Below are 25,442 nucleotides of genomic sequence, written 5' to 3' on the forward strand. Positions count from 1 at the left end.
CAGTTATTTGGGTTTAGCTAACAATTAACTTCTAACCACTGTACTATTAAATACCATTAAAAGGCAGAACCTAACATGTCTCTGTGAAAATACATGGATAACATGTTCCTGCTGAATGCCTATCATTTTATGCAGTTTTTTTTCCTACATGTGTGGGGATAAGATTGCAAAAGCCTGTAATTTGAACCTGAACCATCTAATCTGACTTCTGATCACAATGAAAGTAGTAATGGATGGAGACTTGAAAGATGCTACCTTTTCATGTCTGCTTGTCTCAGATTCATAGAAGGCAGCCATTTTAAGTTAAATCCATCTTCTAAAAATCAGCAGTTTCCCAAGAATTGGTTTCCAAAGTGGTATTTCCCTATTTCCCCAAAGCTTTCGTAAACATTTTATTCTGTTATTAACACACACCCCAGAAGCATACAATGAAGGAACTTCAGACCAGTTTGTTTTACAAGAACTTGTCTTAACAAGAACTTGTCACAGATCTACCATTTTGGTGAAGCCCCTAAAGTCAAAGCTCTTAGAAGCCCGTTCTCCAGGTAACCTACTGTTTTCAAAATATGTAAGCATGTATTTTACATACTCAGTCACTGTAAAAGTGTCAAGAGCTACTAAACAGTGATTCCAGAGAAGCAGTACTGGATTAAGTCAGATCTGTGAGTAGATTTCATAGCCCAAGGGAAGAAGCTCTAATACCACAGCACCTCCCTCAGCAGGATCCAAAGAAACTAGACTGAACTACAGCAGTCACATCCTCAGAACGCAGGAAGTAGCAAAACCTCTCCTATTTTTACTATCCACTACTATAAGTGCCCTCATCTTTGTCATTATTTTTTTTTGTCATTTGAGTTCTCCCCAGACATACAAGTATATAAACAGTACATATAAGCATATTTGTCACCTTAGGACTATTTTACAAGTTGAATTGACTCAGGCTGTATGCTGTATGAACACATTCATGTATGCAACTGTCATAGCCTGAGGTTGCACCAGTGCAAAGCAACCTGGTGCACTCCCCGAGGAAAGAGAAGTAATAGGAAGTGTTCGACAAATGTAATTAGACTTAACAAACAATATTAAAAAATGCGAAGTAAAAGCTAAACAGACAACTGAAAGTACACTGAAATACCTAAGCTTGTAAACACAATTTTAAGTTATACATCACAACCTCACCCATATCTGCTTTGATTAGCTAGGTGAAGCAAGCCAAAAAAAATACACAACATATACCGCACAATTTTACAAGTTTCATTTGCAGTATACACATCTTTTCTGCTGAAGAGCCTTCTTACAGAGCTGTTATTTAAAGGCTTTTTTTTTTTTTTAAACTAACCTGTTCCTATTTAACTTCACAAAACTAATTACAAATAAAATAAAAATTAAGGCACTTTATGCACAGAACCACCTGAGAAGGTGGTGGCAAAAAATGGCAAAATTTGAGATTTTGGTACTGTGGAGACTTTCACAGGTCAAGCCATGAGAAAAACAAAACAGTATTCTGTGGGACAGTACAGACATACTGCTAGCAAGTAAACCTGGAGAAGAAATAGTTCCTTCACAATGTTTCCTACTTAAATGCAATTAATGTTTCAAACCTGAATTTTAAATTAAAGACCCTCCTTGAGTTTCCTGTCTTATATACCATGTACTCTCACAGCCTTACCATGAATCAGGAGCATAAAACTTACAACACTGAAAGTGTTAGAACACATGATTCTTAGCCTGATACCAGACACCTGAAACTGTGAATATTAACAGATTACCACACAGTTTAAATGGAAGAATTGTACGCTTCATGTTAGAAAGCTCTCATTCAGACTGGGAAAATAAGTATCTGCCATGTTTTCAGTATCCTACACAGGAAGACCAATGATGGAAGGAGGAACACAGCATAACATACACAGCAAAAACATTTGTCCTGATTAATTGACAGACTCTTTTCAGATGTTTTGTAACCTTTAGCCTAAAAGTGAATTTAAATAATTACTACATAAGAATTCAACTGATCTTTGTAATTAGAATTTGGATGCTATTATATTACCAGCCAATACAATTGCTCTATTTTGTGATTGGTGCTGGAGTTTTAACCTGATTCTGTCTAAATGTCAAGAAAAATAAATGAGGAATACAAGTTCCTGTTGCCTCAGAACTTTGAGATGAAGAAGAGTGTAATTCAGGATAATTTATGCAGCTGTTTTTAGGATGCTTTAAGCACATTCAACAATTCCATTAATAGTACTCTTGCACCCTGTACAAAAAGATCACTCATTTCTGAAAGATGCATTGTTACTAACTACAAGTGAACCACACAGAGATCACTTTAAAGACTTATGTGGAAAAGTCTTTACCTACTTTGAATTAACGCTGAAGTTGAAAGGTTTCTCTTGAAGATTCTCCAAAACAATGCATAAATGAAAGAATGATGACATTTAATTGCATTGCAGGGTTTGCGTTGTTTTTTTTTTTTGATGACACTAGCAGTATCAATGAAGAAGGTCGACTGAAAGTATTCCATGTAACTAGAGAAGATAAAGATATATTTCACATTGCTATATGTGTTAAAGTGGAATGAAAAATAATGTGAAAAGGAAAATTCTTCATCACTGAAAAACTGACTAGCTTTTCCCCTGTTCAAATTAAAGGCCTAATGTATACTAAAAGATTATTGTACAAAAATTATAGTACAAGTGCTATATTTCACTTACCAAATGTTGACGCAAACCATTCTGTTTTTAGTATCAGATTTATTTACTTTTGTAAACATGGAATACCCTAGCAGCACAAAACACCACTAATGCACCAATTTTCTTACTTTTGCTTTTTTTTTTTCCAGCAATGCATTTATTTTGGTAAGGAAAACCCACACACATTAAAAACATCTTTATTTTCCTGCATTTTGACACCAAAAGTGAATGTCTTACGTTACAATTTTCTATAGGATGGACACAAGTTCAGCTATTTGAAATACTCAAAAAGCAGATTAGAAGAAAAAAACATTACTCTTAACAGAAAAAAAAAACACTATTGCTTTGCTACAAATTACCGAGTTTGTCCCAAAGGTCACAGAAAGTAATGTTTTCCCCATAACTACAGTCTACACAGTAATTGTACCTAAAGTAAAAACAGACTATTAACTAATGTTCTTAGCTTTTCATAAGTAGCACTTTAAGAATAAGTATGATTTATTGCAATTTTGTATGAAGCCATGAGACTGAACATCTGTATGCTGCAGATTTTAAGCACACCAAAAATGTATACATTCACTTTAAGAAGTTGTTGCTTATCACTCCTTATTGGTAGTAGTGAAGCCAGCTGCCTGCTCAACTAAGTTACACAATATAGAGTGTTTCAGCATGCTTCCACTGAGAAAAATACTCAACTGCATGAATGTAGTAAATCTCACCTTTGAAGATGAAACTGTAAAAGAAAATGCAGCAATGCCCTCTTCATATAAGAATAAAACTTCATATGGAATTTTCATGCTTTGAGAATACCTCTCTACATGAATATTCAAAATCACATAAAGCTGTATCAGAAAGACCTCGCATTTTTAAGAAAAAGACCACTGCCAAAGTTGAAGTTCAGATTAATTTAGATAACAACCTTTACCCAAAGAAAGGCATTTTAGTAGCAAATTATATTTGATGCAATTTTTGTCTTCCACATGTATTACTAATAAATAAGTTTGTCTAAAACATCTGTTGCCAATTAAACTTGTACTCAGCTCCTACAACACTGTAAGCATTAAAATGAAGTGATACACTTAAATGTTACACTTAAACAGAGTTACTTGGATGATTCTATGACTTACAGAAATGCAAACAGGTCTACAGTTACATTTACTAAAATGTTACAGTAACCTACAGAAAAGATTGTTGTACTCTCCCTACATCCTAAGACACCAAATTCAGTTAAAGTGTTACTGAAAAACACATGAAAATGCATTTCCCTTTATCACTTGTGTTAAGAATTTTCCTCCACCATAATCTATAGACAAAAGTACAACTTCTTTTCTGTACAAAGAAAGCTTTAAAAAACACAGCTTCACATTTTACTACATGTTTGCCCTTCTCAGTTTTCAAGATCTTGCAAAAACAAATATACAGTTTCTCAAAAATGAATTTAAAGGATGTCCACATTAAAAAAATAAAGCCTACAAAAGTTCAAAGATCTAAAAAAATGTTACTCCTATGGCAAAGTGATCTCCTACTAGTCCAAAGTCCAGAAAGTTACTGATGTCCATTTAATGTTAGCTTGTTTCATTTATCCAATTTATCAGGTTCCAATCACATTATTTGTAAGTAGTCCTTGAGCCGATGAGAGGGCAGAAGAGTTCTCTACATTTAAAAATAGGAGATCAAATCGGGTGTGCCTTTCAGAAAGATACTCAATTGGCACCATCTCGAGAGACAATATTGAGATATTTAGAGAAAGGATTTCCTTGATTAGTTTCCATAGACTGATAAACCAAAAACAAGAAGACTGAAACAAGAACAAAGAGAAGAATTTTTATCCAAAGGGGAATGGAGCGTTCTTTTTTTGTTGGTGGTTTCTCTGACTTGATGTCACTTGAGGTACCATATCTTGGAGCATACTTAGCGAAACTTTCCTCCATTCTGAAAGGAGTGTGCTCTATAGGCCGACTAGCCGCTCCTTTGATTGGTCTACGGCAGCTAGCGCTGTTAATTAAAGAGAAAAGAATGCTGTACATTTAAAAGAGGAATCTAAAGTATACAGGAAAATTTTTAGTACAGATGAAGAACTATAAATTATTTCCAGTGAATAGGGTACCTGAAACACTTCGTAATGATACAAGTGCTAGATTTTTAAGAGACAATAGTTAAAGTTAACCATTCAGCATTCAAATAAACATCCCTTTAAAAAAAATCACTGCCACTTTATGTCACCCTATCCACATACTCATATCATGACTAGAAATAGAACTACGAAGCATTTCTGTCTTACTCATCACTTACATAGTCCCTCCAGGATTTCCAAACCTGAGTTTGTCCAAGGCCATTAAAATGCTACTAATGGCTACTGGCTATGTCAACACACAGAGCCAGGTAACAAAGTTTAAGGGTTAAGAAACCTGCATATATTGTCATGCCCTTAAATGCAAGGACAGCACGCAAGCATGGTTTTAATAAAAATGGGGCATAGATTTAACTAGTCTGATAAACCTCAAACAAGAGAGAACAGAGCTGAATGGTGCCCATAGAAGTAGTAACTGATTTTATACCTCCTCCTTACAGCATGATTTTATGCAACTGCATTTCACATTGAAATTTTAGTTAACATGTTGGAAATAACATTAAGAGTGGATTTCACATTATCTTAACATAGAAGAAATTACTATCTGTCTCTAAAAGGGACAGTCAAAATTTTATGACTTGATTATCCAGAGGGTTTTAATTTTTATTTAAACGTTGAGTTCCAAAAGAACTTAATAGCCCTTCCTATTCTATCCTTACTTAAATATTACTATGTATGAATAAGAGTCCTGTTGTAGTCAAAGGAAAAAATGGTATTTGAAAGTTTGGCTTTCAAAAAGAAAGCTCAAAATAAATCTGTGCTGGAAGACTTTCTTAATTAACAGCTAGACAAAAGCAGTTGCATCTAGCCAAAAACTCAAGTCAAATACTGAACCATTACCACAGAGAAGCTCCTTCCATTTAACCTCCAACATCTACGAGTTACAGTAATAATTACTACTATAATGCTATATTCCCTCCATCCTCTCCAGTTTAAATAAAGAAAAGGTTTTTTGACCAACAAAACTATGTACACAAACAGAATTGGTTCTCTCCTGTCATAGAGCCAGAATGCAGGAAGTCATGCCTCAGAAGTCTAGCAGCGTAATTTAAAGATACTTCTCAAATAGTTTTTCAATAACTGCAAAACAAGCCCTCCATAAGCATCAATACCTAATTCCTGTAGGTGTTGATACTTCGTAAGGGAACATTTCCTTAAGAATATCCCTTTCTACTCTTTGTTCTTCTGTATGAGTTCTTTCCAGCACCTAGGAAAACAAGAAAAAAAGTTATAGGCCTAACAAACTTCAAAACAATAAGGTCCTATGTAACAACCATCTCAGTGACCATAACCACATGCAGTTTGCAAGAAATCATTTGAGTCACCCAGTGACATATAAGAAGTTTAAGTCTTGGGTTTTAAAAGTTGGTTTAACCTTCATTACTGGCAGCTCTCTGGTCACTTTTGGTGTCTTAAAGCATTCAGTGCTCTCCTCAGTTTCCTTTAAGATAAAGAATATATTGTATAAATCAAATACAACTGCCAGCCAATGATCTAGATGATCAAAAAAACTTAACCATCACCTCTATCATGGCTGTGTTGAGCAGGTCACGGGAATGTTTATGGCCAACATGATTAAACAAGCATTGATGGGGATACTCTGTCTCTTTTTGCTGTAATAAACAATGCCATAGTACAGTGAAATACCAACTGAAAACATATGCACTTTGAAGTAATAAAGCAAGTTTTCCCACCACCTTCTACTTGACAACTAAGTCTAAGCTGCCATTACTCGTGTTATAAATAAAGTAGACCACTTCATAAATCTCATGTCCATTGGTCGAGCAGGCTTTATAAGTATTAATGCACATTTATCTACAGTAACTACTTGGAGCAATAAACTCCATTTAAATTTAGCCAAGCATAATCTTGTCACACAGAATTGCACAATATTATAGTACTACATTAATACAATTACATGGGCTTGCCAGTGCTTTAGACATTTCTTCAATAAATACTTAATCTTGACAGCTTGAATAGGCTAAGAGTATAAGAATTCCCCCACACACCCTTAGTAACTGACAGGACTTCGCAGCTGCTTTCTAAATTCAGACTTTAAAGTAATTCTACTATTTCAGTCCTTCAATTAAGGCACGTTGTGTTTGTTTTTTTCCTCAGAATATGCCAATATATGAAATCAAAGCTAGGTAACAATTCTGCTCTATCTTTGAACTAGTTAAATAGTTTATAAGAAATGAAGTTATACTCTGTATAGAAAAATAGCAGCATATGGAGACATAGCCACAAACATACTTGGCTTGGGAAAAAAAAGAGCAGAATTCTCCCACCCTTCCCCACCCCCTTACAAGAAGCTGGAAGGGGAAGATAATAAATCTTTATATTCTCTTTGATGCCATATGACAATGCTAGTCTGGTTGAACTACTGTGCCACCAGGGCAATGACACCTTCCATTCCTTCTGCACCAAGAGCTAAACATACACACAAGAATCTTGTTCACAGAAAGTAAGTAATAGCAATCTATATTTTAGTTTATTTACTTCAGCTGTCATCAATGGTTTCTTTGGTGTTCTTCTGGGCATGTCTGAGAGTTCACTGATTGACAGCGTAGGAGCTGCATGCTTGAAATTTCCAGGCACCCTATTGCCAACCTGCCGAGATTTAAAATTGTTCAAACTCAGAATTAACCAAAAACACAAAATAAAAAAGGGGAAGGGGAACAGAACCAAACAACAAAACCCTTACGTGCATCAGAAGTATGTATGTTAGCAATTAATTCAAGAAGGTTATGTAACAGATACTCTGACATAAGCAAAGGAAATGCATTGCTTATCATTCCAAATAGTTTCTTTTAAGCCATTTAGAAACATAAAAGCTATTTAGTTCACACAAAAAGCCAAACTTTAAAGCAGATATTCTGCATGTACTTAAATGAACTAAGTAGAAATCAAGGCCTTTAAAATGGTTCTTCTCAACCCTCCCCCGAAAAAGACACGAGACTAGGTGATTACCTAGTGCCATCTCAAAGTGAGCACCACTAGGTACTAATACAGAGACTGAATGCGGTTTTAAAGACTACTTCAAGAAAGCGAGACTGTCTTCTATTAATGTCTTCAAAACAGAATGATTCTATTAGTAAAGATATTACAGAAGAATACCACTTGCATGATTCATTATGTATATTTACTAATCATATTTACTAGGGTTTCGTCGCTTGCAGTCAGTATAGTGTCAGCTAGGGAAGTACTCTCTGATATTACAGCATCATCTACAGGCAACTGTGCTGTAGCTTCCACCTGTTTGTTTAAAACAAAAGAAAACAGTTGAATAAAATAGCCACTAGGACCCTCATAGTAAGAAAAAATCTTTTCTATTATAATAAGCCTCTCATCACCCTTTTCCTTGGTGTTCTTCTTGACACTCTGGTAGACTCCCTAGAAAATGCCTGAAGAGGTCCACTTTTTGAAGATCCACTTGTCCAGGCAGTCTCAGTAACTCCATCTTGAGAGTAAGTCTATTCAAGCATCAAACACATGATCAAACATGAAAGCCAGCTCTCAACATCAGATACCCAAAAACAAAAGCCAAAATAGCATGCATACTCCATAGCCAATTATCTTGAATACATTAAAAACACCCACCAAGAACAAAACCAACCAAAAAAATTGAAACCTTTTATGTTCAATAATGCCTGGCTAACTAGACAGGTAGTGTTGACTACAATACTCACATTAGACCATGCTATTTTTCAAAGACAGAATGGACCAAAAGCTAACCTGCTCACTGAAATAGCACGAGATCCATAATACTACAAATAGTCATATCAAGTCATGGACAGCAGATATAACTTCTAAGCCTGCTATATCACCTACCTACATGTATACAACAAAAATTAAGCAAAAGCCAAACACTATAATCATAAGCAAAATGCAACAACTTGTTCATTACTCAAGAGTGTATTCTCTCAAGCGAAGACAATAATGTTTTAGGCACAGATACCTATATTTCAACAGGATCTCATCTCCATAGGGGAGAGGGGAAGACGGATGGAGAGATGTTTTATAATCTTAGAAGTTCCCACATAATGATGAGAATCACTTAATTCTCACTTAACTGCGGGTTAAACGATCAAGCCAGAAACAGATCATGTTGTTATGTGGTTGTGCAATGAAGTGCCAGATTTTTATAACCATTAACAGACTATTCCCCATGCCTTATCACAAGCTGTATGCTAAAATTAAAATCCTCCTCAAACCTAATTCCAAGCACACACCTGGAAGGAAATGGAGATGAGGGAAGGCCTGTTTATTCAAAATTAGAGAATATTTCCCTTTGTATTTGCTTATCTTTAAAGAACAATAAAAATAAAAACCCTTTGTTAATACTGAGGTCTTTGCACATTAATATCTCTTTCACTGGCACATTACCAAGCTTTAAGTTACATTTGGTGCTGGTGGGAATTACGCAGACCACTGCCGCACAGCAAAATAACTTCTCTGAAAGAATATTAGCCACAAAACTGAATGAATTCAAGAGTACAGACTGTAAAGTACTTATCTATCAAGGGGTAAAAAAAAAGTTTAACACCCTTCTCAGTTCCCCACTTGTACCTTGTAAGTTACTCCAGTGAAACTAGAAGCTAAGCAGTTTTATGATTATAAATAGAAGTTCTGTGTTACAGCTGCTACATATCCACCAGAGGGAGCACAAGTGTTTTGCTGTATTCTAAAGTTACTGAAATACTTTGAAAACCAAACGATGGATATTCATGCACAGACCTCGCGCAAATAGATTCAGATACTCCATATAGAATTGTAGATTTCAGCCTGTCTCCAGTATTCTTTCAAATTTAAATAGACTTCTAATGAAAGGTCTCCCAATCCCTCTTCATACATTCACCAAACACTGGCTTCTCAGCTTTCTCTATTAACAAAAGCTTAACCTGCAACACCTTCAATCATATCTCCTTTTCCCATATCCTTCTTTCTATTTGAGAGGTGTTCTTTCTTAGAAGCTTAGAGAAAACACTAATTTCAGACTAGTCCCACTCAAATACACTCCACTTGAGAAAGCAGAGAGGCAATTCCCTAATCCTACTATTGGAAAGCTCCCCTGCCCCAGACTGTTTTACTTGGAACTGATCTCTTTCCCCCCCCACAATGAAAAGTTGGAAGTGTTTCAATAAATAAGCCCTTATCACCTTACTTTTTCCTTGTTGGACACTCAGGTATTTTAAGTACCAGGGAGATCTTGCATGAGAAGTCTAGGAAATGGCCAAGTCTATTGCATGAAAACTATCCAGACTTCAGCAGGGCATATTCAACAGACAAAAATAAAGTCTACACTTAGGATTATCCGCACCATTAATTCAAGAGGTGTTCTCTGCTTATTCCGCAAATACTTCAAGTAAATAAACCCTATTAAAATGCAATACATTTTGATACACCAACACTCTGTATATGATCACAGAAAGCTACAGTGCTGTGGTTCAGAAGTATCATTCAACATATGCATACAGGTAGTCAAAAACAGAAGAGCAGAGAAGAGTAAGAACAGCACAACCAGAATGCCACTACAGAAGTGCTTGCTCTTCTTGAGACTTTTTACACTGCAAGGAGGCCTCAATAGGCTTAGCCCATCTCTTCCTGTTCAGTGTCATCTACTATGAGGCCTTAAACTCACATTTTTGATGTTTAAGTCTACATTCACCTACTAGGTTGGAAGAAAGCATTCAAGTTAGGATTTCCTTCCAACTCTTCCAGTTTACAATAAGCAGGCAATTACACGAAGAACTGAGCTCATTCATCTAGTCCTCCACTGCTATCCAACTGGTAAGACCCCCCCACCCAATTTCTGTTGCAATCAGCCTGCTCTAAGACTTATTTGCACTCTTAAGAAAAGAGAAAAGCAACATCCTTAAGTGCCAAGTCTTCAGCACCAGATGACAGACAATCCTTTCACTATTCTAGGCTAAGAATAGTGCTGCACAGGACCTAGAAGTGTCTCACAAGTTGTAACACCACACTGCCAACCAGTCCAGGCCCACCACTCTTCAGAGCCCCAGTCTTAGATCCAGTGCCACACAGCAAACACGAGTTGCATATAACTCTGTAGAATGAGTATAGTTAATTGACACATCAACTGTGATCCTAAGATTCAATTTCACAGAAAGGGAAAATAAAGGTTATCATTTTCCCCATCTTCCAGTTTCATTCTCAGCAAAATGCATGGCAATGTATTTGCTGGCCCAAGACATGGAATTTTGCATCCTCTTGGCTTCATGAAGTTATAAAGCACTGGTGTTTTGTTTGTTGTTTTTTTTTTTTTTTTTTTGTTTAGTTTTTTTAAAAAACAGCAGTCAGGAGTTCAAAGGTTGAACAAGCTAGAGAGTTCTTGAAGAAGTGTGTCACCACTTTGAAATGACACCTTTTTGGATTAATCAAGTTATATTACATTAACTACTAATTAGTAAAATATGGAAGGAGCAAAAACATTGTATCTATACTACTCATGAAAAAGATTACAAGAGAAAATAGTAATAACGTGATGTTATTACATTGAAATTGGATGAACAAGAGAGAAAGTAAGCCCTCATCACTTAAAAAATGCCCTGAAAATACAGAATAAAAAGGAAATGGGTTTCCAAAGATTATGAAGCTTTGTTTGTTGATAGCTGCATTACATGTAAATAACTAACATATTGAGGCTAGCAGGGATTTGGGGGTAGATAGCAACTTACGAAACAGTAATCCTAGAAGTACAAGAACTTTATAATCTGGATGCCCATTACAAACACCATCACAAGCTGAAATTGTCTGAATAATGAATACTGAATTGAACCACGTATTGTGTATTGTATATTGAACCATGTGTTTGTTTTGATTTGTAGAAGTGAGATCAGTTTAACCTGTATCCCTAAGAAGCCAGTCAAAAATATGCAGAACTGGTTCTGTACATTCACAGCTGTGAGCTTGGGTAGCTCACAGCTGTGTGTTACCTGCTTTAAGAAATATCCATAGTAAAAGAATGCTGATACATACACATATCATTTGAATAGGAAGAATCTAGCATTTACCATACTACAGAATACTCAGACAAGACTGATTCACTAAGATACTGATCTAATATCAAACTATTAGCAGGTTAGGTTTTGTGCCCCTCCGGAATGTTTTCTGGACAAGTCCTTACTGTAGGACAACTCTGCTACTTATTGGTCAGATGAGTAGTGCTGTAAATATCCTAAGTAATCTAAGCTGTGCAACGCTTTATTTACTGATACTGTCACATTGTAAGGACAGATCAGCCACCAGTCACCGAATCCAGGCTTTTGAGCTGCTAGCTAAATACTGAGGTGCTTCTGTAAAATCCTTCTTTCACTAGGACAAGGGAACCAATAATAGTATTTCTAAAGACAACGAGTTCATACAGTGAGATTCAAACTACTTATTTTCTTTTAAGGAGAAGCTTGCCAATGAATTGTCTACTCCAGTAATGCTGCATGTCTGTATATGCCTGTATTTATATGTATATATATAAAGCAATACATGGCTTTATGGATTGTTATATTTAACTCAATTAAAAACATATGAATTTATAAATGCATACATTTAGAGATAGAAACATAATGTTTCTGGTATTTAAAAATATTTCTCAGAAAAAAATAGACTGGAAATGTTTTCCAAATCTATTGTTTGGGAAACCGTTCCTTTTATTAAGTCAAGTTCTCTGCAAACATACAACAGAACAACACAAGTACCTCTGACTTATTTTCTGTCAGGCTTCCAAAGCTAAACATGTTATGGTTGACCTGGTGTTTTCCTCTATGTAGAGCTACAGATGCTAGCAAGAGAGACTGACAGTTTTTAGAAGACCATAATTTTGAATGTTATCATACAGGCAAAAACCAGCAGTTGTAGTTAATTCACAGGATTTGCATGCTGTATTAGAATAGGCTAAGAAAACTTGAAAACAGTATAGGCTGTTTTATCAAGTGTGATTATATTTAGTAAGCACGCTGCCTGCAGTTAGTAGCTGTTCTAGATGCCATTAAATGAAGCATACCTGGTTGTGTTCAACAACTCTTTGTTTGAGTGCTACTGGAGTCTTTGTCCTGCCTTTCAGCGGTTCTCTCTTCTCAAGCCTCAGCTCAGTCTTCGGATCTGTAAGTGGTTTTAATTATTTTTTTATATTACTACAGGTTAATAAACTACACTTGATTTAAATTAGTACCAAAAAATCATTTTAAGACACAGCATTACTGTTATGAACTACTGTTTCCTTAAAAAAAAAAAGTTGTGAAGTACAGGTTAAGTTTTTCCACTGAATGGAGAAGAACTAAGTCTCCTGAAGAATAACGTTATTTCAAAGTTCTGACCCAGGTATGTCACTTCTATCCTTAAAAAAAAAAAAAAATAATAATCCTACACTTCAAATAAGCTTTGACTAATCCAGCAGTTCCATTTAGGAACTGGTACCATGTCACAATTGCTTTAACAAAACTAACTTCATACTATTTAGTAAGGGGACTGAAGCTTTCAACATTGCTTTAGATTGTGAGTTTAGTCTTGTATAAGTACCTATTCTAAAGGAGACTCCTTTTTGATGCAAGAGGATTGCAAGTGGTTAGCAGTCATCTCACCAGTAAGAGGATGCATCACTTCCACTCCCCTTACTAAAACACTAACAGCATTACACCCCAGATCTCAAGTTCAGTTATTAACATCCCCTAGGCCTTTTAAGCCTGAATATATAGAAACTTTTCATTTTTCCTTCAATGTTTGAACAGTTTGGTAATTAGATGGAGACAGCTGTCAAGTTACAATTGGAGTCTTGACTATCTCAGAACAAAAACAAAACCCTCTAACCACCCCATCACCACCACCAAGTACAAGAAATTAAAGATCAAAAGCCAGCACAACGATACAAAGCAGACCCAATTAATTTCCCAGTTGTATTTCAATCCCTTATGCTCCATCTCTGGATGTTTCTATCAAAAAAATCTACAGAACTACACTAATCACTATGAACCACACAAAATAATCATCTTCAAACATTCCATTCAATATATTTCTTAGAGCTTTTTTTGTTTTTACTTTTTGTAATGTGTGATGGTGTTTTAGGTCCCACCTCTCCTGCCCGATACTTTTTTTTTTTTAAAAATCACTTGATATTAAAATGCCCCCAAAATAAAAATCAACTCAACCCAAGCTATGTCCATAAGGAACAGAACATAAAAAAGTGTCATACACAAGAAACTCATATACAAGGAACACATTAAACAATACCTTTGATGTACTGAAATTTAATGAACATTTATAGACTATCTCCTAACGAAGATAACTACTGGGTGCACTGTAATACAAAACTCATAGGCAAGGTGCAATGAGAACTGGAACCAGATTTACAGGCTCAACTCCATGTGAAAAATGGACAAACAGAAGGGAACATTTTACAATTGAAGTGTCCTTTCCCAGAACAGGCTCCTAGGTCACTGTGCTAGCACTCCATGATTAAGTATACTTATCACATGGTCTACAATGGTATATTAAAGCCTCAACAACAGATCATACCCTCTTTAGATATTTCTTCTACTTCTAGTATTACTTATGTATAATTTGAATAGTTCACACGCAAGTTCCACTTCAGTCTTACCTTCTTCATTGTCACTGTACTGGTCAGAATCATTACTTCCGTTCTGTCTGGTGTTCTCAGTAGTTGAAGAAATCATTGGCAGAGGCATGGATGACTTCAATTCTGGACCTTGCTCCATCAGTTTCAACAGCTTTTTCTCATAAAGTTTCCTAGTTGTAGCTGTAGCAAGTAAAGATACACGGTACAGATGCAGTTTTAGTCTCCCGATGACTGCTAGAACATGACTGTTATATAATCCCTTGCGAATTTCCAGACACATTTTCTATTTTTAATCAGTCTGTATGACCTAAAGAATTATATACCTGGAGGTATATGCTACCTCTAAGGCTTCTGAATTTTTGGTTCAAGAAAATTAAGACAAGCTTAGATCTGTCAGCAAACTGAGTATTACAAGCATTTGTCTAGAGAAGGATAACTTAACTGCTTTTCAGATTTTTTGTTTCATTTGCCACAATATGCAAGTTGTCATGCCCTTGCAGTGTCAATCTCACTAAATTTTGTGAGGGTAAGTGTCCATGCAGATTCCACTATCCCCTTAACCTCTTTATCCTGGAATTAACATACTTTCTCCTAATTTAACGTTTGACCTATTAGCAAATTCATCCCAATAAGCAGAGGTAGTATAAGCAAGCAGCAAAAACAGAACCTCTTGTTTCCAGCATTTAGCTGTTAGGATGGCTCACCTAACCGGACAGGACAGCTGTTTAAAACAAAGAATCATATCAGGATTGGGCAGGCAAAAATCTGTAGAAGTGACCAGTGCCCACACTGCTAGCAGCCAAGAGTCCAACCTTATCAGAAAACTTTTAAGGGGAAGCCATTCTTAAGAAGTAGAAGACTCACAAGAAACAGAACCCATATGCTGTAAAAACTAAGACATTTACTTAAAAACGAAAAAGTTAAACATTTTTCTAAACATATTTCTAGTAGACTGCAGAGGTATTTGCATTTTCCACAAGGCTTAAGTGTTATCTGAGAGAAAGAAGTTGTATGGGAAAACATACAGAAACAGCTAACAAAGTATTATGCATAGAAGACTATTTGAATGCATGTAGGACTCCAGGCTCTACCACTGGCACTTTCACTAAGTATTTCAAACATTCTACAAAAGGCCTTGCATGCTAGAGCGGACCATCTTCTGCTGAAGAGCTGTGAAATCAAAGTACCTTGCTATCAGGTCAGCACACAGTCTTAAGGCAAGGAGCTTTGATCTTGTAACACAGGAGACTGCCTAAGGCAGGAGATTAAGTCAGGGTGGGGACTTCTCCCTATTCCTCCTGCTGAAGTAGGTCAGCACACAGGATGGCATGCAAAGTTCAAGGGGCCAGAAAAGAAATAAGCAAGGAAAAGATTTCTGCACAATGCAGAGTAGGAAATGCTCTAAAGAAGGGCAAATTCTTTGTTCTTGATCTGCTCTCGAATAATAATATCTTATTATGTAAGACATATTTCGCATTTAAGCAGGCTCAAGATCAACCTCTGTACCAGAAAACCTTATTACCACACTGCTAAACTTTAGTAGTTACATAGCTTCAAAACAGAAGCTGGAACACGTACAGCTGGCCTAGAACATACAGAACAAACTGGATTTTCCTACACAGGAGTGCTTCAAGCATTTTCTGTGTAAATAGTTCAATGAAAACATCCCATCCTCAGCAAAACACAAGACTATAACAATACTGGTTATGTAAGCGACCAAATCAGAAAAGCTCGGGGTACTCAGAACTGAAGTTTAGAGATCAACACATTCAACAGGTGAACATTTTAGCTACTTCAGTTGACCTACCTACAATTGGGCCAGGATTTATTCCATACTTCATAAGTTGTTCTTGAAGATCTTCATTACTCAGCTCTGTTATATCTAGGTCATCCTTCTCTTCTGCCCTAGGTTTGTCAGTTTTTTTCGTGGCTTTCTGCAAAAACAAAAGGCAGAATGTTTCCAGTTAATAATTTATTATTATGAGAGCACAGGGAGCTATGAGAGTCTAGAAAAGTGATGACATTCACACACACCTCAACTGAAAATAAAGCATATATGAAACCCTTCGAACCATTTATACCTACTAAATAAACATGTGTTTCCTACTCATAAAGGGAAATAACCATTAAAAGATGCCTCTTTAATAATAAAAACTTACTCATTATTTTGATCACATATTTTAATTTGAAGTATACAACAGGAGAGAGTTTCTCTCCAATAACTGGAGAGAAAAACTACTAGACATTTAACCAGCACTAAACAGTAAGTATTTGTGTTCCATTAGTATTTTTCGCATTATCCTTCTACCTAGCAGGTTGATATCTCTTCCTCTAATGAAGAGGAGGTCCCTCAGTTCTCACACCCTCCCATCCAAGTTCCCCAAATGCCTACTCCCTCTCTTCTCCTACTGTAATCTCACAAAGAACAATCTCAGAGAACACAATGTTACGAAACAAGTAGAGGAAAGGCAAAGCCAAGAACACCCTCAAATTTTGAAAAGCCTGCCTGCCTGCTTAGGCCACTGCTACTGTAGCTCTATCTTGCTATAAATGCTCTATTCTTGCTATATATATACACACACATATATATATTATAGAAAATAAATAAGAATATATTAAGATTAATATATTAAGAATATATATATTCTTGCTATAAAGCTCTATTCTTGCTATATCTTGCAAACGCAACTCTGGCAACACACTTGAACAGTTGGCAATACACCACCACCACATACAGATGGTTATCAAAATAATCTGCCAAGATGCTACTCCCAAATTAGCAGTTTCCATGATATCCAAACAGAGTGATCATGAAGGCTTCCCAAGTTGAACAAGTGTTGTTACTACAATAGACATTTCTAGGCTCCAAGATCTGCAAGATTGATGAGGTATGACAGAAGAAATATGCTCAGGAACTGCTTGCTCTCAACTATGAGAAAATCCAATAGAAATACAACTTACTTCTAAGTACTATCTCAAAGTAAGAAGATATAAACGTATCAATTATACACTTAATGTAATTCAACTTAAAGATCCAAATAGCTCTTCTGGTACTTACTGAAGACCCTAAAATTCCAAATGCAAGTATGTTGTCATATTCATTCACAATTAACATATTTTTCTTGGTGTATTTAGTAAGATACCACTGTAAGAAGACTGTAAGAAGATCATCGATACAAGTCAATACCTACCTAGCCATTAGTGCCAGTTTAATACTGGTTTGCATACAAGCTTGGTCTTGATATTTAATGCTAAACAACTATAAGGATTTCCAGCATAACTGTTTCTGTAATTAAGTTAGGTTTTTCCTTAACTCCTGGATTGTGCAAATGCCAGCATGATGAACTTAAAATTAACTGTTGAAAAACAAGAATCTAAGAACTTAAGATTCTCAAGAAACAGACTCCAAGAAGTCTGAAGAAAGGATAAGATCACTGAGGTAGTAGAACTGACTAATGACTGATCAAGTGAGAAAAATCTGTCATGCGGTTTCTTTATCACATAAAAATCTAATTATTTGAAATAACTGAACCCACTTATCCCATACACAGAAAGTAACTAACCTGCAACTACAGGAGACTTGTTTTTACTTTTGAATCTGTTGGTCACACTTAACATCAAATAGTATTACTGTATAACAAGAATTTCATATCTGGACTTTTTCCCCTCAACTACTGACCTGTACAAACAGTGGAAGAGTTACAAAACACATGCTGGGTTTTCTTGTTAGGATCTGTTTAGACTATTGACAGCTCCAGAGTTTGCATATGTCACAAGTCAGATTAACTAGGATGATACTTGGGTATTTCAGAAGACAACTAGCATCGTGCAGCAAGTCAATACTCCAACACCCCGTTAAAGAAACTGGAACCATTTTAATTTATCATTGCCTTTGTATCTCTTACTGGCCACAAAAGAGGCTATACTCTTAAAATATATACCAGAAGAACTACACAGCATTCTACTAAGTTAATTTACAGAAATCTAACTGCAACTTACGAGTAGTAACGTCCTCCAATGCAAGTGAACTCATATCCTACAGTATCTTTAATACATTTATTCCAAATACCATTTCACTTTGTCTGATTTTGTTTCATTTTTGTATTAACATAAATCTAGACCATGAGAATACAGTTTCAGCAGAAAAGGAAGGCAGTGGAGGGATGAACAGTTGAAGGTAATTGTGTTCTTCAATAACAGGACCAAATGCATTGATTACCTTGTGTTCTGCGAGGTCTCAAACTTTTACTTTTGAATACCTACTCTCCTTAAAGGAGATGCAAATGATTTCACCTGTGCAAGTACAAAGCTGCCATTTAACCACTTACTAGTCCATAGGATTAGTCCCTAGAAGCAGAGACTACTTCTAGAAGACAGGAAAGAGTCTCACATACCTTGTCCATGGTACAACCACATAAACCTCAAGTTACCACAATCATACTACAATGCACCACTACACTTCCTGTGCATCATAACTTTTCAATGGGACTATCCTGTGAGACAAGTTTTATTGCAGTTTTTTTCTGATCTATCACTGCAAATACAAAGAAAAATAAGAAAACATTTTCCTGGTTTGGTGACATTCAGTAAATTTAAAGTGTTACTGTGGTGCAGAGTAAGTGTTTAAAATGAAATTGTGGTGAATACCAGAATTTGCTGAAGTAAGGTCTAATCACTTTGCCTGTAATACTGTAAATATTCTTACAGTGTTGTACTCAGACTAATAAATCTTTATCTGAAGATCTTGTAATCCCAACCAGAGCTAGCAGCATTAAAAAAAATTCCAGTCATGCCCATTTTCTAGGAAGGAGATGGAAGAGGATCAGCACACTTTGCTAGGGAGAGATTTGTTCATGTCAAATAGATAGCCATTTGGTAGCGTATCTGTCAGGCTCAGTTTCAGAATAGAAATCCAACACCAGTTTGTCAGACAGACCATACTACTACCTTTACTACTTCTAGCACTAGTCCACCAAACAAGAACTAACACCTCCACGAAGTCGCTGAATAATACCAAAACTATGGGATGTCAAAGAATCTTCACATCTTGACTTAAACTGCCCCTACACTAGGATATTCAAGGGCTTTAATTGCAGACAGGTGCAGCTTCATCACCAGCAGCAGAAAGGCTTAGGGCTTCTTTACTATTTCTCTGAATGAGGTTAAGACAGGCTAAGGAAGCCCAGATCATGTCAACAGAATGCTCTTTAATTCTCCATTTGTACAGCGTCATCTCTGGTAGCAACTAGTTATTTCTCCTCAGGAAAAGATCAGGAACAGCAGTTACCAAGTCTCAATAACAGACCTGCGAAGGGAAATAGATGGTTATTCCCCTTGCACTTCTTACTCAATCATAGAAAGTTTTCTGCTGCAGAAAAAATTAATTTTAAACTAAGTCCTCCTGGACTCCAGTGTATTTACAAAGCTACTTGGCAGACAAAACAAACAACGGAAAGGAAGTTCTGCAGCAATAATTCAGGGATGCTGACAATTCAGCTTTGAGAACTCTACCTTTTAACCCTCGTTAGTACACACCAGACTTGAATTTCCATGCCTATGTATGGTAACAGTCCTAAACGATAAGACTAGGGACTACTTACCCCTCCCACTCCTTCCTCCCCAGCCACTAAACTCTACATTACTCAGCAAAAGGAATGTATCTGCTCTGAAAGCAGATCAATGCTGCATGGTGAAGAGTTGTTTCACCACAGCCTCTGGTGAAAAAGTAAAAATTCAGGACAAGAAGCAAATCAAGAAACCAAACTCAGATGCTCCCTGGGCTCAACCAGGCGAACCTGGAAATGCAACTTCTTTCTCTGTCCCTGCTGAACTGACGAGCAGTGCTAGACAGAATTGCTTCACCAGGACACCTGGGCCTATTTTATTTAAATATGGCTTCTATTCTTACACCAGCACACTAACAAGTGTGCCACCCCAAGTTCAAGATCCTACAGCTGCAGGAAGTCTGAGGTGCAGAAGAGCCCAGCAGGGCTTCTCACTGAGGTGGGAATCACTCAGTCACTCACACTGCAGATGAGCGCTATTTAAAAGCCCACAGAGGTGCTGATCTGTACTCTGGGTCACATTTGTACAACACATCATCATCAGGAGATACAACCATATAGGAAACACCAAGTAGATCCTCTTTTATCACCAGATAGCACATAAACTTTACGTTCTCTCACCTACTCAAGAATGCAGTCACACCTTCCACACTCATCTTACTAAGCATCTGGATCTATTATTCTGCCCCTTTCCAACAGGGAAGGGATTGAAACTGTACACTTATATCAGCTACAGATATTATTATGTATCAACTACACCACTAAGCACAGATGCTAGCTCTGGCTACCTAATCAAAACAAAAAGTAAAAAAAAAACATCCGATAGGCATCGCCTGTAAAGTTTCAAATAGGCCCTTCAGGTCCAAATGTCATTATACCTTCATCTACAGAAGTAAGGAGAAGATATCTGACTGATTTTCTTCAGATCACCACTTTAAAGGTAAAAAAAACAAAAAACAAAAACAAAAAAAACACACACACACTTTCATGTCTCCCTGGAAGAATTTCTTCTGAAAGGCATCAGTAACCAAAGTCAAAAAACTACATCTTCTGAGGTCTGAATAGGTCCTGTTTGGCAGCAGTGTCAAAGTAATTTTTTGGTACATACTTTAAAACAATGCTCTTCCAGGGGCAAAAATGCTATTTTGTAGTTATTTCCGCTTTGAGCTGTTTGTCTTGACATTCAGGTCACCATCAACTAGCACCACGAGCATCCAGATGCAGATGGTTCCCTCTGCAGCAAGGTGTCTCATACCAGCCACTGTCCTCACATACCAGTGTGCTAAATAGGAGGACAAATACCCCTCATCCCCCTCAAAAAACAAACAAACAAAAAAAAAAAACACTGAAGAATAACAAACAAAAACTCCATATACATTAGTAGAAATCAGGAGAAGCTGGATACTCTGGACAACATCATCAGAAAGCACATTCCCCAAGAGCATTCTTTTAAAAGCCTTTTCCTCTCCTGGTAAACAGTATAGCTACAGTGAGCCCCCCTGCCATGTGCCCAAGAGGTGTTACATCTACAGAAGTGTCCATACTTAAAAAGACACTTTCAAATATTTCACAGGAAAGTTCTTTTAAGCAGTGGATTTGGGATGACATTTTTTCCTGACTTTGATTTGGGGAGTTTTATGTATTTCACAGCAATTAAAGTCACCTTGTGCAAAGCAGAGTGCAGCACATGCAATAGAAGTTCTTACTGCATCACATTACATGTAAGGAAATGAGTTTCAGAGGAGATGCAAGATCTTACTACATTACAGTAGTCTATTTGTGACATTCAGGTTCCAAAAAAAATACACTAACTGCCTAAGGAATTTACTGTTCCAAAGTGTGATGTTTTCAGGTCCTAAAAATATCATTTACAGAACAACTCCCCTTTAAGGTTTTATCTGCTCATACATTCACGTTAATCACCTGTACATTCACTACTGTATCAGAACAAATTAGTTCTAAAACTCACATAAATATAAATGAAACAAGACCAGGCACTATGGGTGCATGAAACTTGCTGTCCTCCGATATATCACTAATACACTAAAGTTTTTATTCGTTTTGAGAAAGTTAACTGGAATGTAGTATTGATAAAGCTGTGCTGGAATAGCAGCGGATTTAAAAGATCCAAGTTGCAGCAGGAGAATTAAAATGTTTTTCTTCTCAATCCCTGTTGATAAAGATCCAGAGCAACGTGCACCTGAATGCATTAGCAAACACCCAGAGCTCAGAGAAGCTCTTTACAGTTTAACCCCTCCCCGCCGCGCCCCCTGGCGGCCTCCCCCCGCCCCGTGCCGTGCCCGCCTCCCGTCGCCCCGCCCGGGCAACCCCTTGTGGCCCGCGGCTGGGTCCCTGCGGGCAGAGGGTGCAGAGAGCCGGGATGGCTGAGGGCAAGCCCTGGAAGGCAGGGGTGAGTGAGGTCTCCCGCCTGCATTGCTTCTCTCTGCTCAAAGCGCTCCTTTCCTCGCTCCAGGCACTGTTCTGGCCCCTCTCTCCCTCCGTGCATCAGGCATTCGCTCAGCCAACAGCGGTAGTGAGAATTCAGCGACAGATTTGTTATTAAATGCTTGTGTTACATTAAGGTATGCCCAAAGAAATATACAAAAAAAGCACAGTGGGACAGAACCCTCCAACATGCAAATCCACTAAGTGCTCTCTCACTGTTTTTACAAGTTCCTACTAGCCTCGACTGAATCACCTGGATGGGAGAGACTTTTGCAATCTTCAAATTGAGCAGTACTCCAACTTTCAGCAGTGATACAGGAGGCGGTAGCCCACCGTTTTCTTAATCCCATAGGAGAAGAAGAAATATCTTTACAATTTTGTCAAGTTGATTGCCTAAAGGTTTAAAACAGTCAGTTTACGTTGTCCCCCTCCATATACACAAACAAATATTACAATTTCTATTGTAATAGAAATTACAACTACAATTACAATTTCTTCAATAAAAAACAGAACTAGTAAAGCATTGCAGCTTTGTTGGTCTCATCTCAGCCTAAAAACAATGCAGCTTGTCCTGTTGTATCAGTGCAAGTTACAGAGTACACTTCTGTTTCCTTACTCATGCAGTGCAAACTGTTCGCTGGTCCTTTTAAGCGTGCACCTAACCGGAATACTGAAGACAAAACACAGTTATAAAGACAAGTGAAAGATAGAGGATGCTGAATCCACCTTTGTTTCCAGGTCCTACGAAGACACTTATAGGAAATACGGTATTCCTTTATCTATTCCATAATGCCTCGTAGCTTCAATATTCTCCCTTTGCCCCATGCTCTTTCAGAAGCCTGAGTGCTTTCCCTCCTGTCCCCTCTTAGTCTTATCAAAATATTTCACTTCGTTTCCATAACAGAATCCCACTCCCTTGGATGTCAGGCTTCTGACAGGACACAGAACACCCAAATCCAAACAAATGCCACTAGCATATTCAGTGAAGTTTTGGAACACAATGATACTCTGCTTTGAAATTAACACACAGCACTAGCAGAAACAGCGCAGCACCTTACAGCATTTAACAGAAGTGTAGTGGTAACACCCGTTCTGCAAACAGAGAAGTCACCCACAATTGTTTAAGCTCAAGCACAGGAAAAGGAGGTTAAAAAACATACTGGAACTTTAGCAGTTAAGACTTTTGTTTTTCAGGTTTGCGCCCCTCAGTACAAGAAAGACATTGAGGCCCTGGAACATGTCCAGAGCAGGGCTACGAGGCTGGTGAAGGGCCTGGAACACACAAGTCCTATGGGGAGCAGCTGAAGAAACTCGGGTTGTTTAGTCTGGAGAAGAGGAGGCTCAGGGAAGACCTCATTGCTCTCTACAACTACCCAGAAGGAAGGTGTGGGTAGCTGGGGGTCGGCCTTTTCTCGCAGATAACCAGTGACAGGACTAAAAGGAATGGCCTCAAGTTGCACCAGGGGATATTTAGGTTGGAAATGAGGAGATGTTTCTTCTCAGAAAGAGCAGTCAGGCATTGGAACAGGTTGCCCAGGGAAGTGATTGCATCACCATCCCTGGGAGTGTTCAAGGAAAGGCTGGATATGGTGCTTAGGGACATGGTTTAGTGGGTGACATTGGTGGTAGGGGGACGCTTGGATCAGATAATCTTGGAGGTCTTTTCCAACCTTAATGATTCTATCTACCTAATGATTCTATTCTATTCTCCTACAGGCTGTGAAACATGCCAGATTCAAACAGCCTACTGGACTTGAAAACACCTTGAACATGCTACAGGCAGGCTATTGTAAATTACATTACTGTCTAATTCAATATAAAGTTACTCCAGTGAACATTACTGTTTGAATTGAGCAGATGTTAGGAAAAAGAGATAAGTAATTTAGTTAGAAATCTTGTTTTAGCTGCAATTTTCAGTTTCTTAATTCACCAACCGTTGTTTTCTTCCCGCCCTTTAAAAAACTTAAAGTATGAAACATCTTTTAAAGAGCCTGTTTCTCTGCTCCTGCTTTACAAGTGAGCTTTTAAAGATAGTATTTCAGACAATTAAACACTTGTAGCGCCACACAAATCTTAACTCCAGTAGCTGGCAATCACTGTACAAACCTTTGCGTGAGAGCAGACAGCGCGCTCTCCTTTAAATTATGAATAAAAAAAGCTTTCTTAATGCATGCAAATTCACAGCGTACTTGTGAAAATATAAAAGGGAAAACGCGTCTCCCTAAAGGGAAAGATTTTAAGAGGCAACGGCTCCCATCTTTTCCCTTACATGCATGTGGTATTAAAAACGAGGTCTCGGGAATGCGCGCAGCGGCTGGCCGGCAGCACGCAGAGCAGCAGCACTGCTACAAAGCATGTGCTGGGGCGCACCGGAGAGGCAGCTCCGGTGAGCGGGCGCCCTCACCCCAACCCCGCACCACACAACCCCAACACGCCGCTCCCCCGCAGCCTCCCCCTTCCACGTGGGGCCGCTCGCACACCCGCCGCTGCCTCGGGGCTCCCCGGGGGGGCCGGGGACGCCCCACACGGCCCGGGGAGGGCCGAGCCGGCCCCGCTTCTCCCCCCTCAGCCCCGGGGAGCGGCCCCGCGCCTCCAGCGGCCGCCGGGGGAGCGGCGGGCGGGCCCCGTGCGGCCGTGAGGCGCGGCGCAGCACTCACCCTGCCGGCGGCGGCGGCCCCGCGGCCCCGGGGCCCGAGCGGCGTGGGCTCCCGCTCCTCGTCGCTGGAGAAGTCGGGCTGCGCGGCGGCGGGCGGGTTGCGGGCGGTGAGGTGCTGCAGGTAGAGCTGCACGTAGACGTCCTTGCGCTGCTCGCCGCCCGGCAGGCTCACGTTGTTGGCGATCAGCTCGCTCTTCAGCTTCTCCTTGGTCAGCACCGACGGGTCGGCCAGGAACTCGGGCATCGCCGCCGCCGCCGCCCCGCCGGGAGAGGCGGCAACAAAGCGCGGCGAGGGGGGGACGCGCCTGCCCCGCGCCAGGAGCGCAGCTCGGCGGCGGGCGCTTCGCCCAGCCCGCAATAAGCCGCG

The 25,442-nt window shown here is 38.5% G+C and overlaps 1 protein-coding gene across 4 annotated transcripts; it reads right to left on the minus strand.

The window, feature by feature from the left end:
- Nucleotides 1–2,871: 2,871 nt before the first annotated feature.
- On the minus strand, nucleotides 2,872–25,398 carry TMPO (thymopoietin). 4 transcript variants are annotated; one of them, XM_032198048.1, is made up of 11 exons: nucleotides 25,077–25,397; nucleotides 16,218–16,344; nucleotides 14,432–14,590; nucleotides 12,842–12,939; nucleotides 8,175–8,294; nucleotides 7,981–8,076; nucleotides 7,321–7,431; nucleotides 6,345–6,434; nucleotides 6,197–6,262; nucleotides 5,934–6,028; nucleotides 2,872–4,685 (listed from the first exon to the last, which is right to left on the minus strand). In XM_032198048.1, the coding sequence occupies exons 1-11, from the start codon at nucleotides 25,317–25,319 to the stop codon at nucleotides 4,394–4,396; spliced, it is 1,497 nt and encodes a 498-aa protein (XP_032053939.1). In that variant the 5' UTR covers nucleotides 25,320–25,397; the 3' UTR covers nucleotides 2,872–4,393. The 4 variants fall into 4 exon arrangements, with proteins under 4 accessions (XP_032053939.1, XP_032053952.1, XP_032053948.1 ...); XM_032198061.1 differs by lacking the exons at nucleotides 7,981–8,076; nucleotides 8,175–8,294 and having other exon boundaries at nucleotides 25,077–25,398; XM_032198057.1 differs by lacking the exons at nucleotides 6,197–6,262; nucleotides 6,345–6,434 and having other exon boundaries at nucleotides 25,077–25,394.
- Nucleotides 25,399–25,442: the final 44 nt, after the last annotated feature.

Source organism: Aythya fuligula, chromosome 1 (genome assembly GCF_009819795.1).
Source record: "Aythya fuligula isolate bAytFul2 chromosome 1, bAytFul2.pri, whole genome shotgun sequence".
NCBI lineage: Eukaryota > Metazoa > Chordata > Aves > Anseriformes > Anatidae > Aythya > Aythya fuligula.

Excerpts from the sequence above, each read along its gene's own strand:
- TMPO (XM_032198048.1), bottom strand. The coding sequence starts at position 25,319 with ATGCCCGAGTTCCTGGCCGACCCGTCGGTGCTGACCAAGGAGAAGCTG. Across the intron at positions 14,591-16,217 it reads AAATCCTGGCCCAATTGTAG|CTACAACTAGGAAACTTTAT; the intron begins GTAGGTCAACTG and ends TACTTGCTACAG. Across the intron at positions 7,432-7,980 it reads CTGCAAGCGACGAAACCCTA|GTTGGCAATAGGGTGCCTGG; the intron begins GTAAATATGATT and ends AAATCTCGGCAG.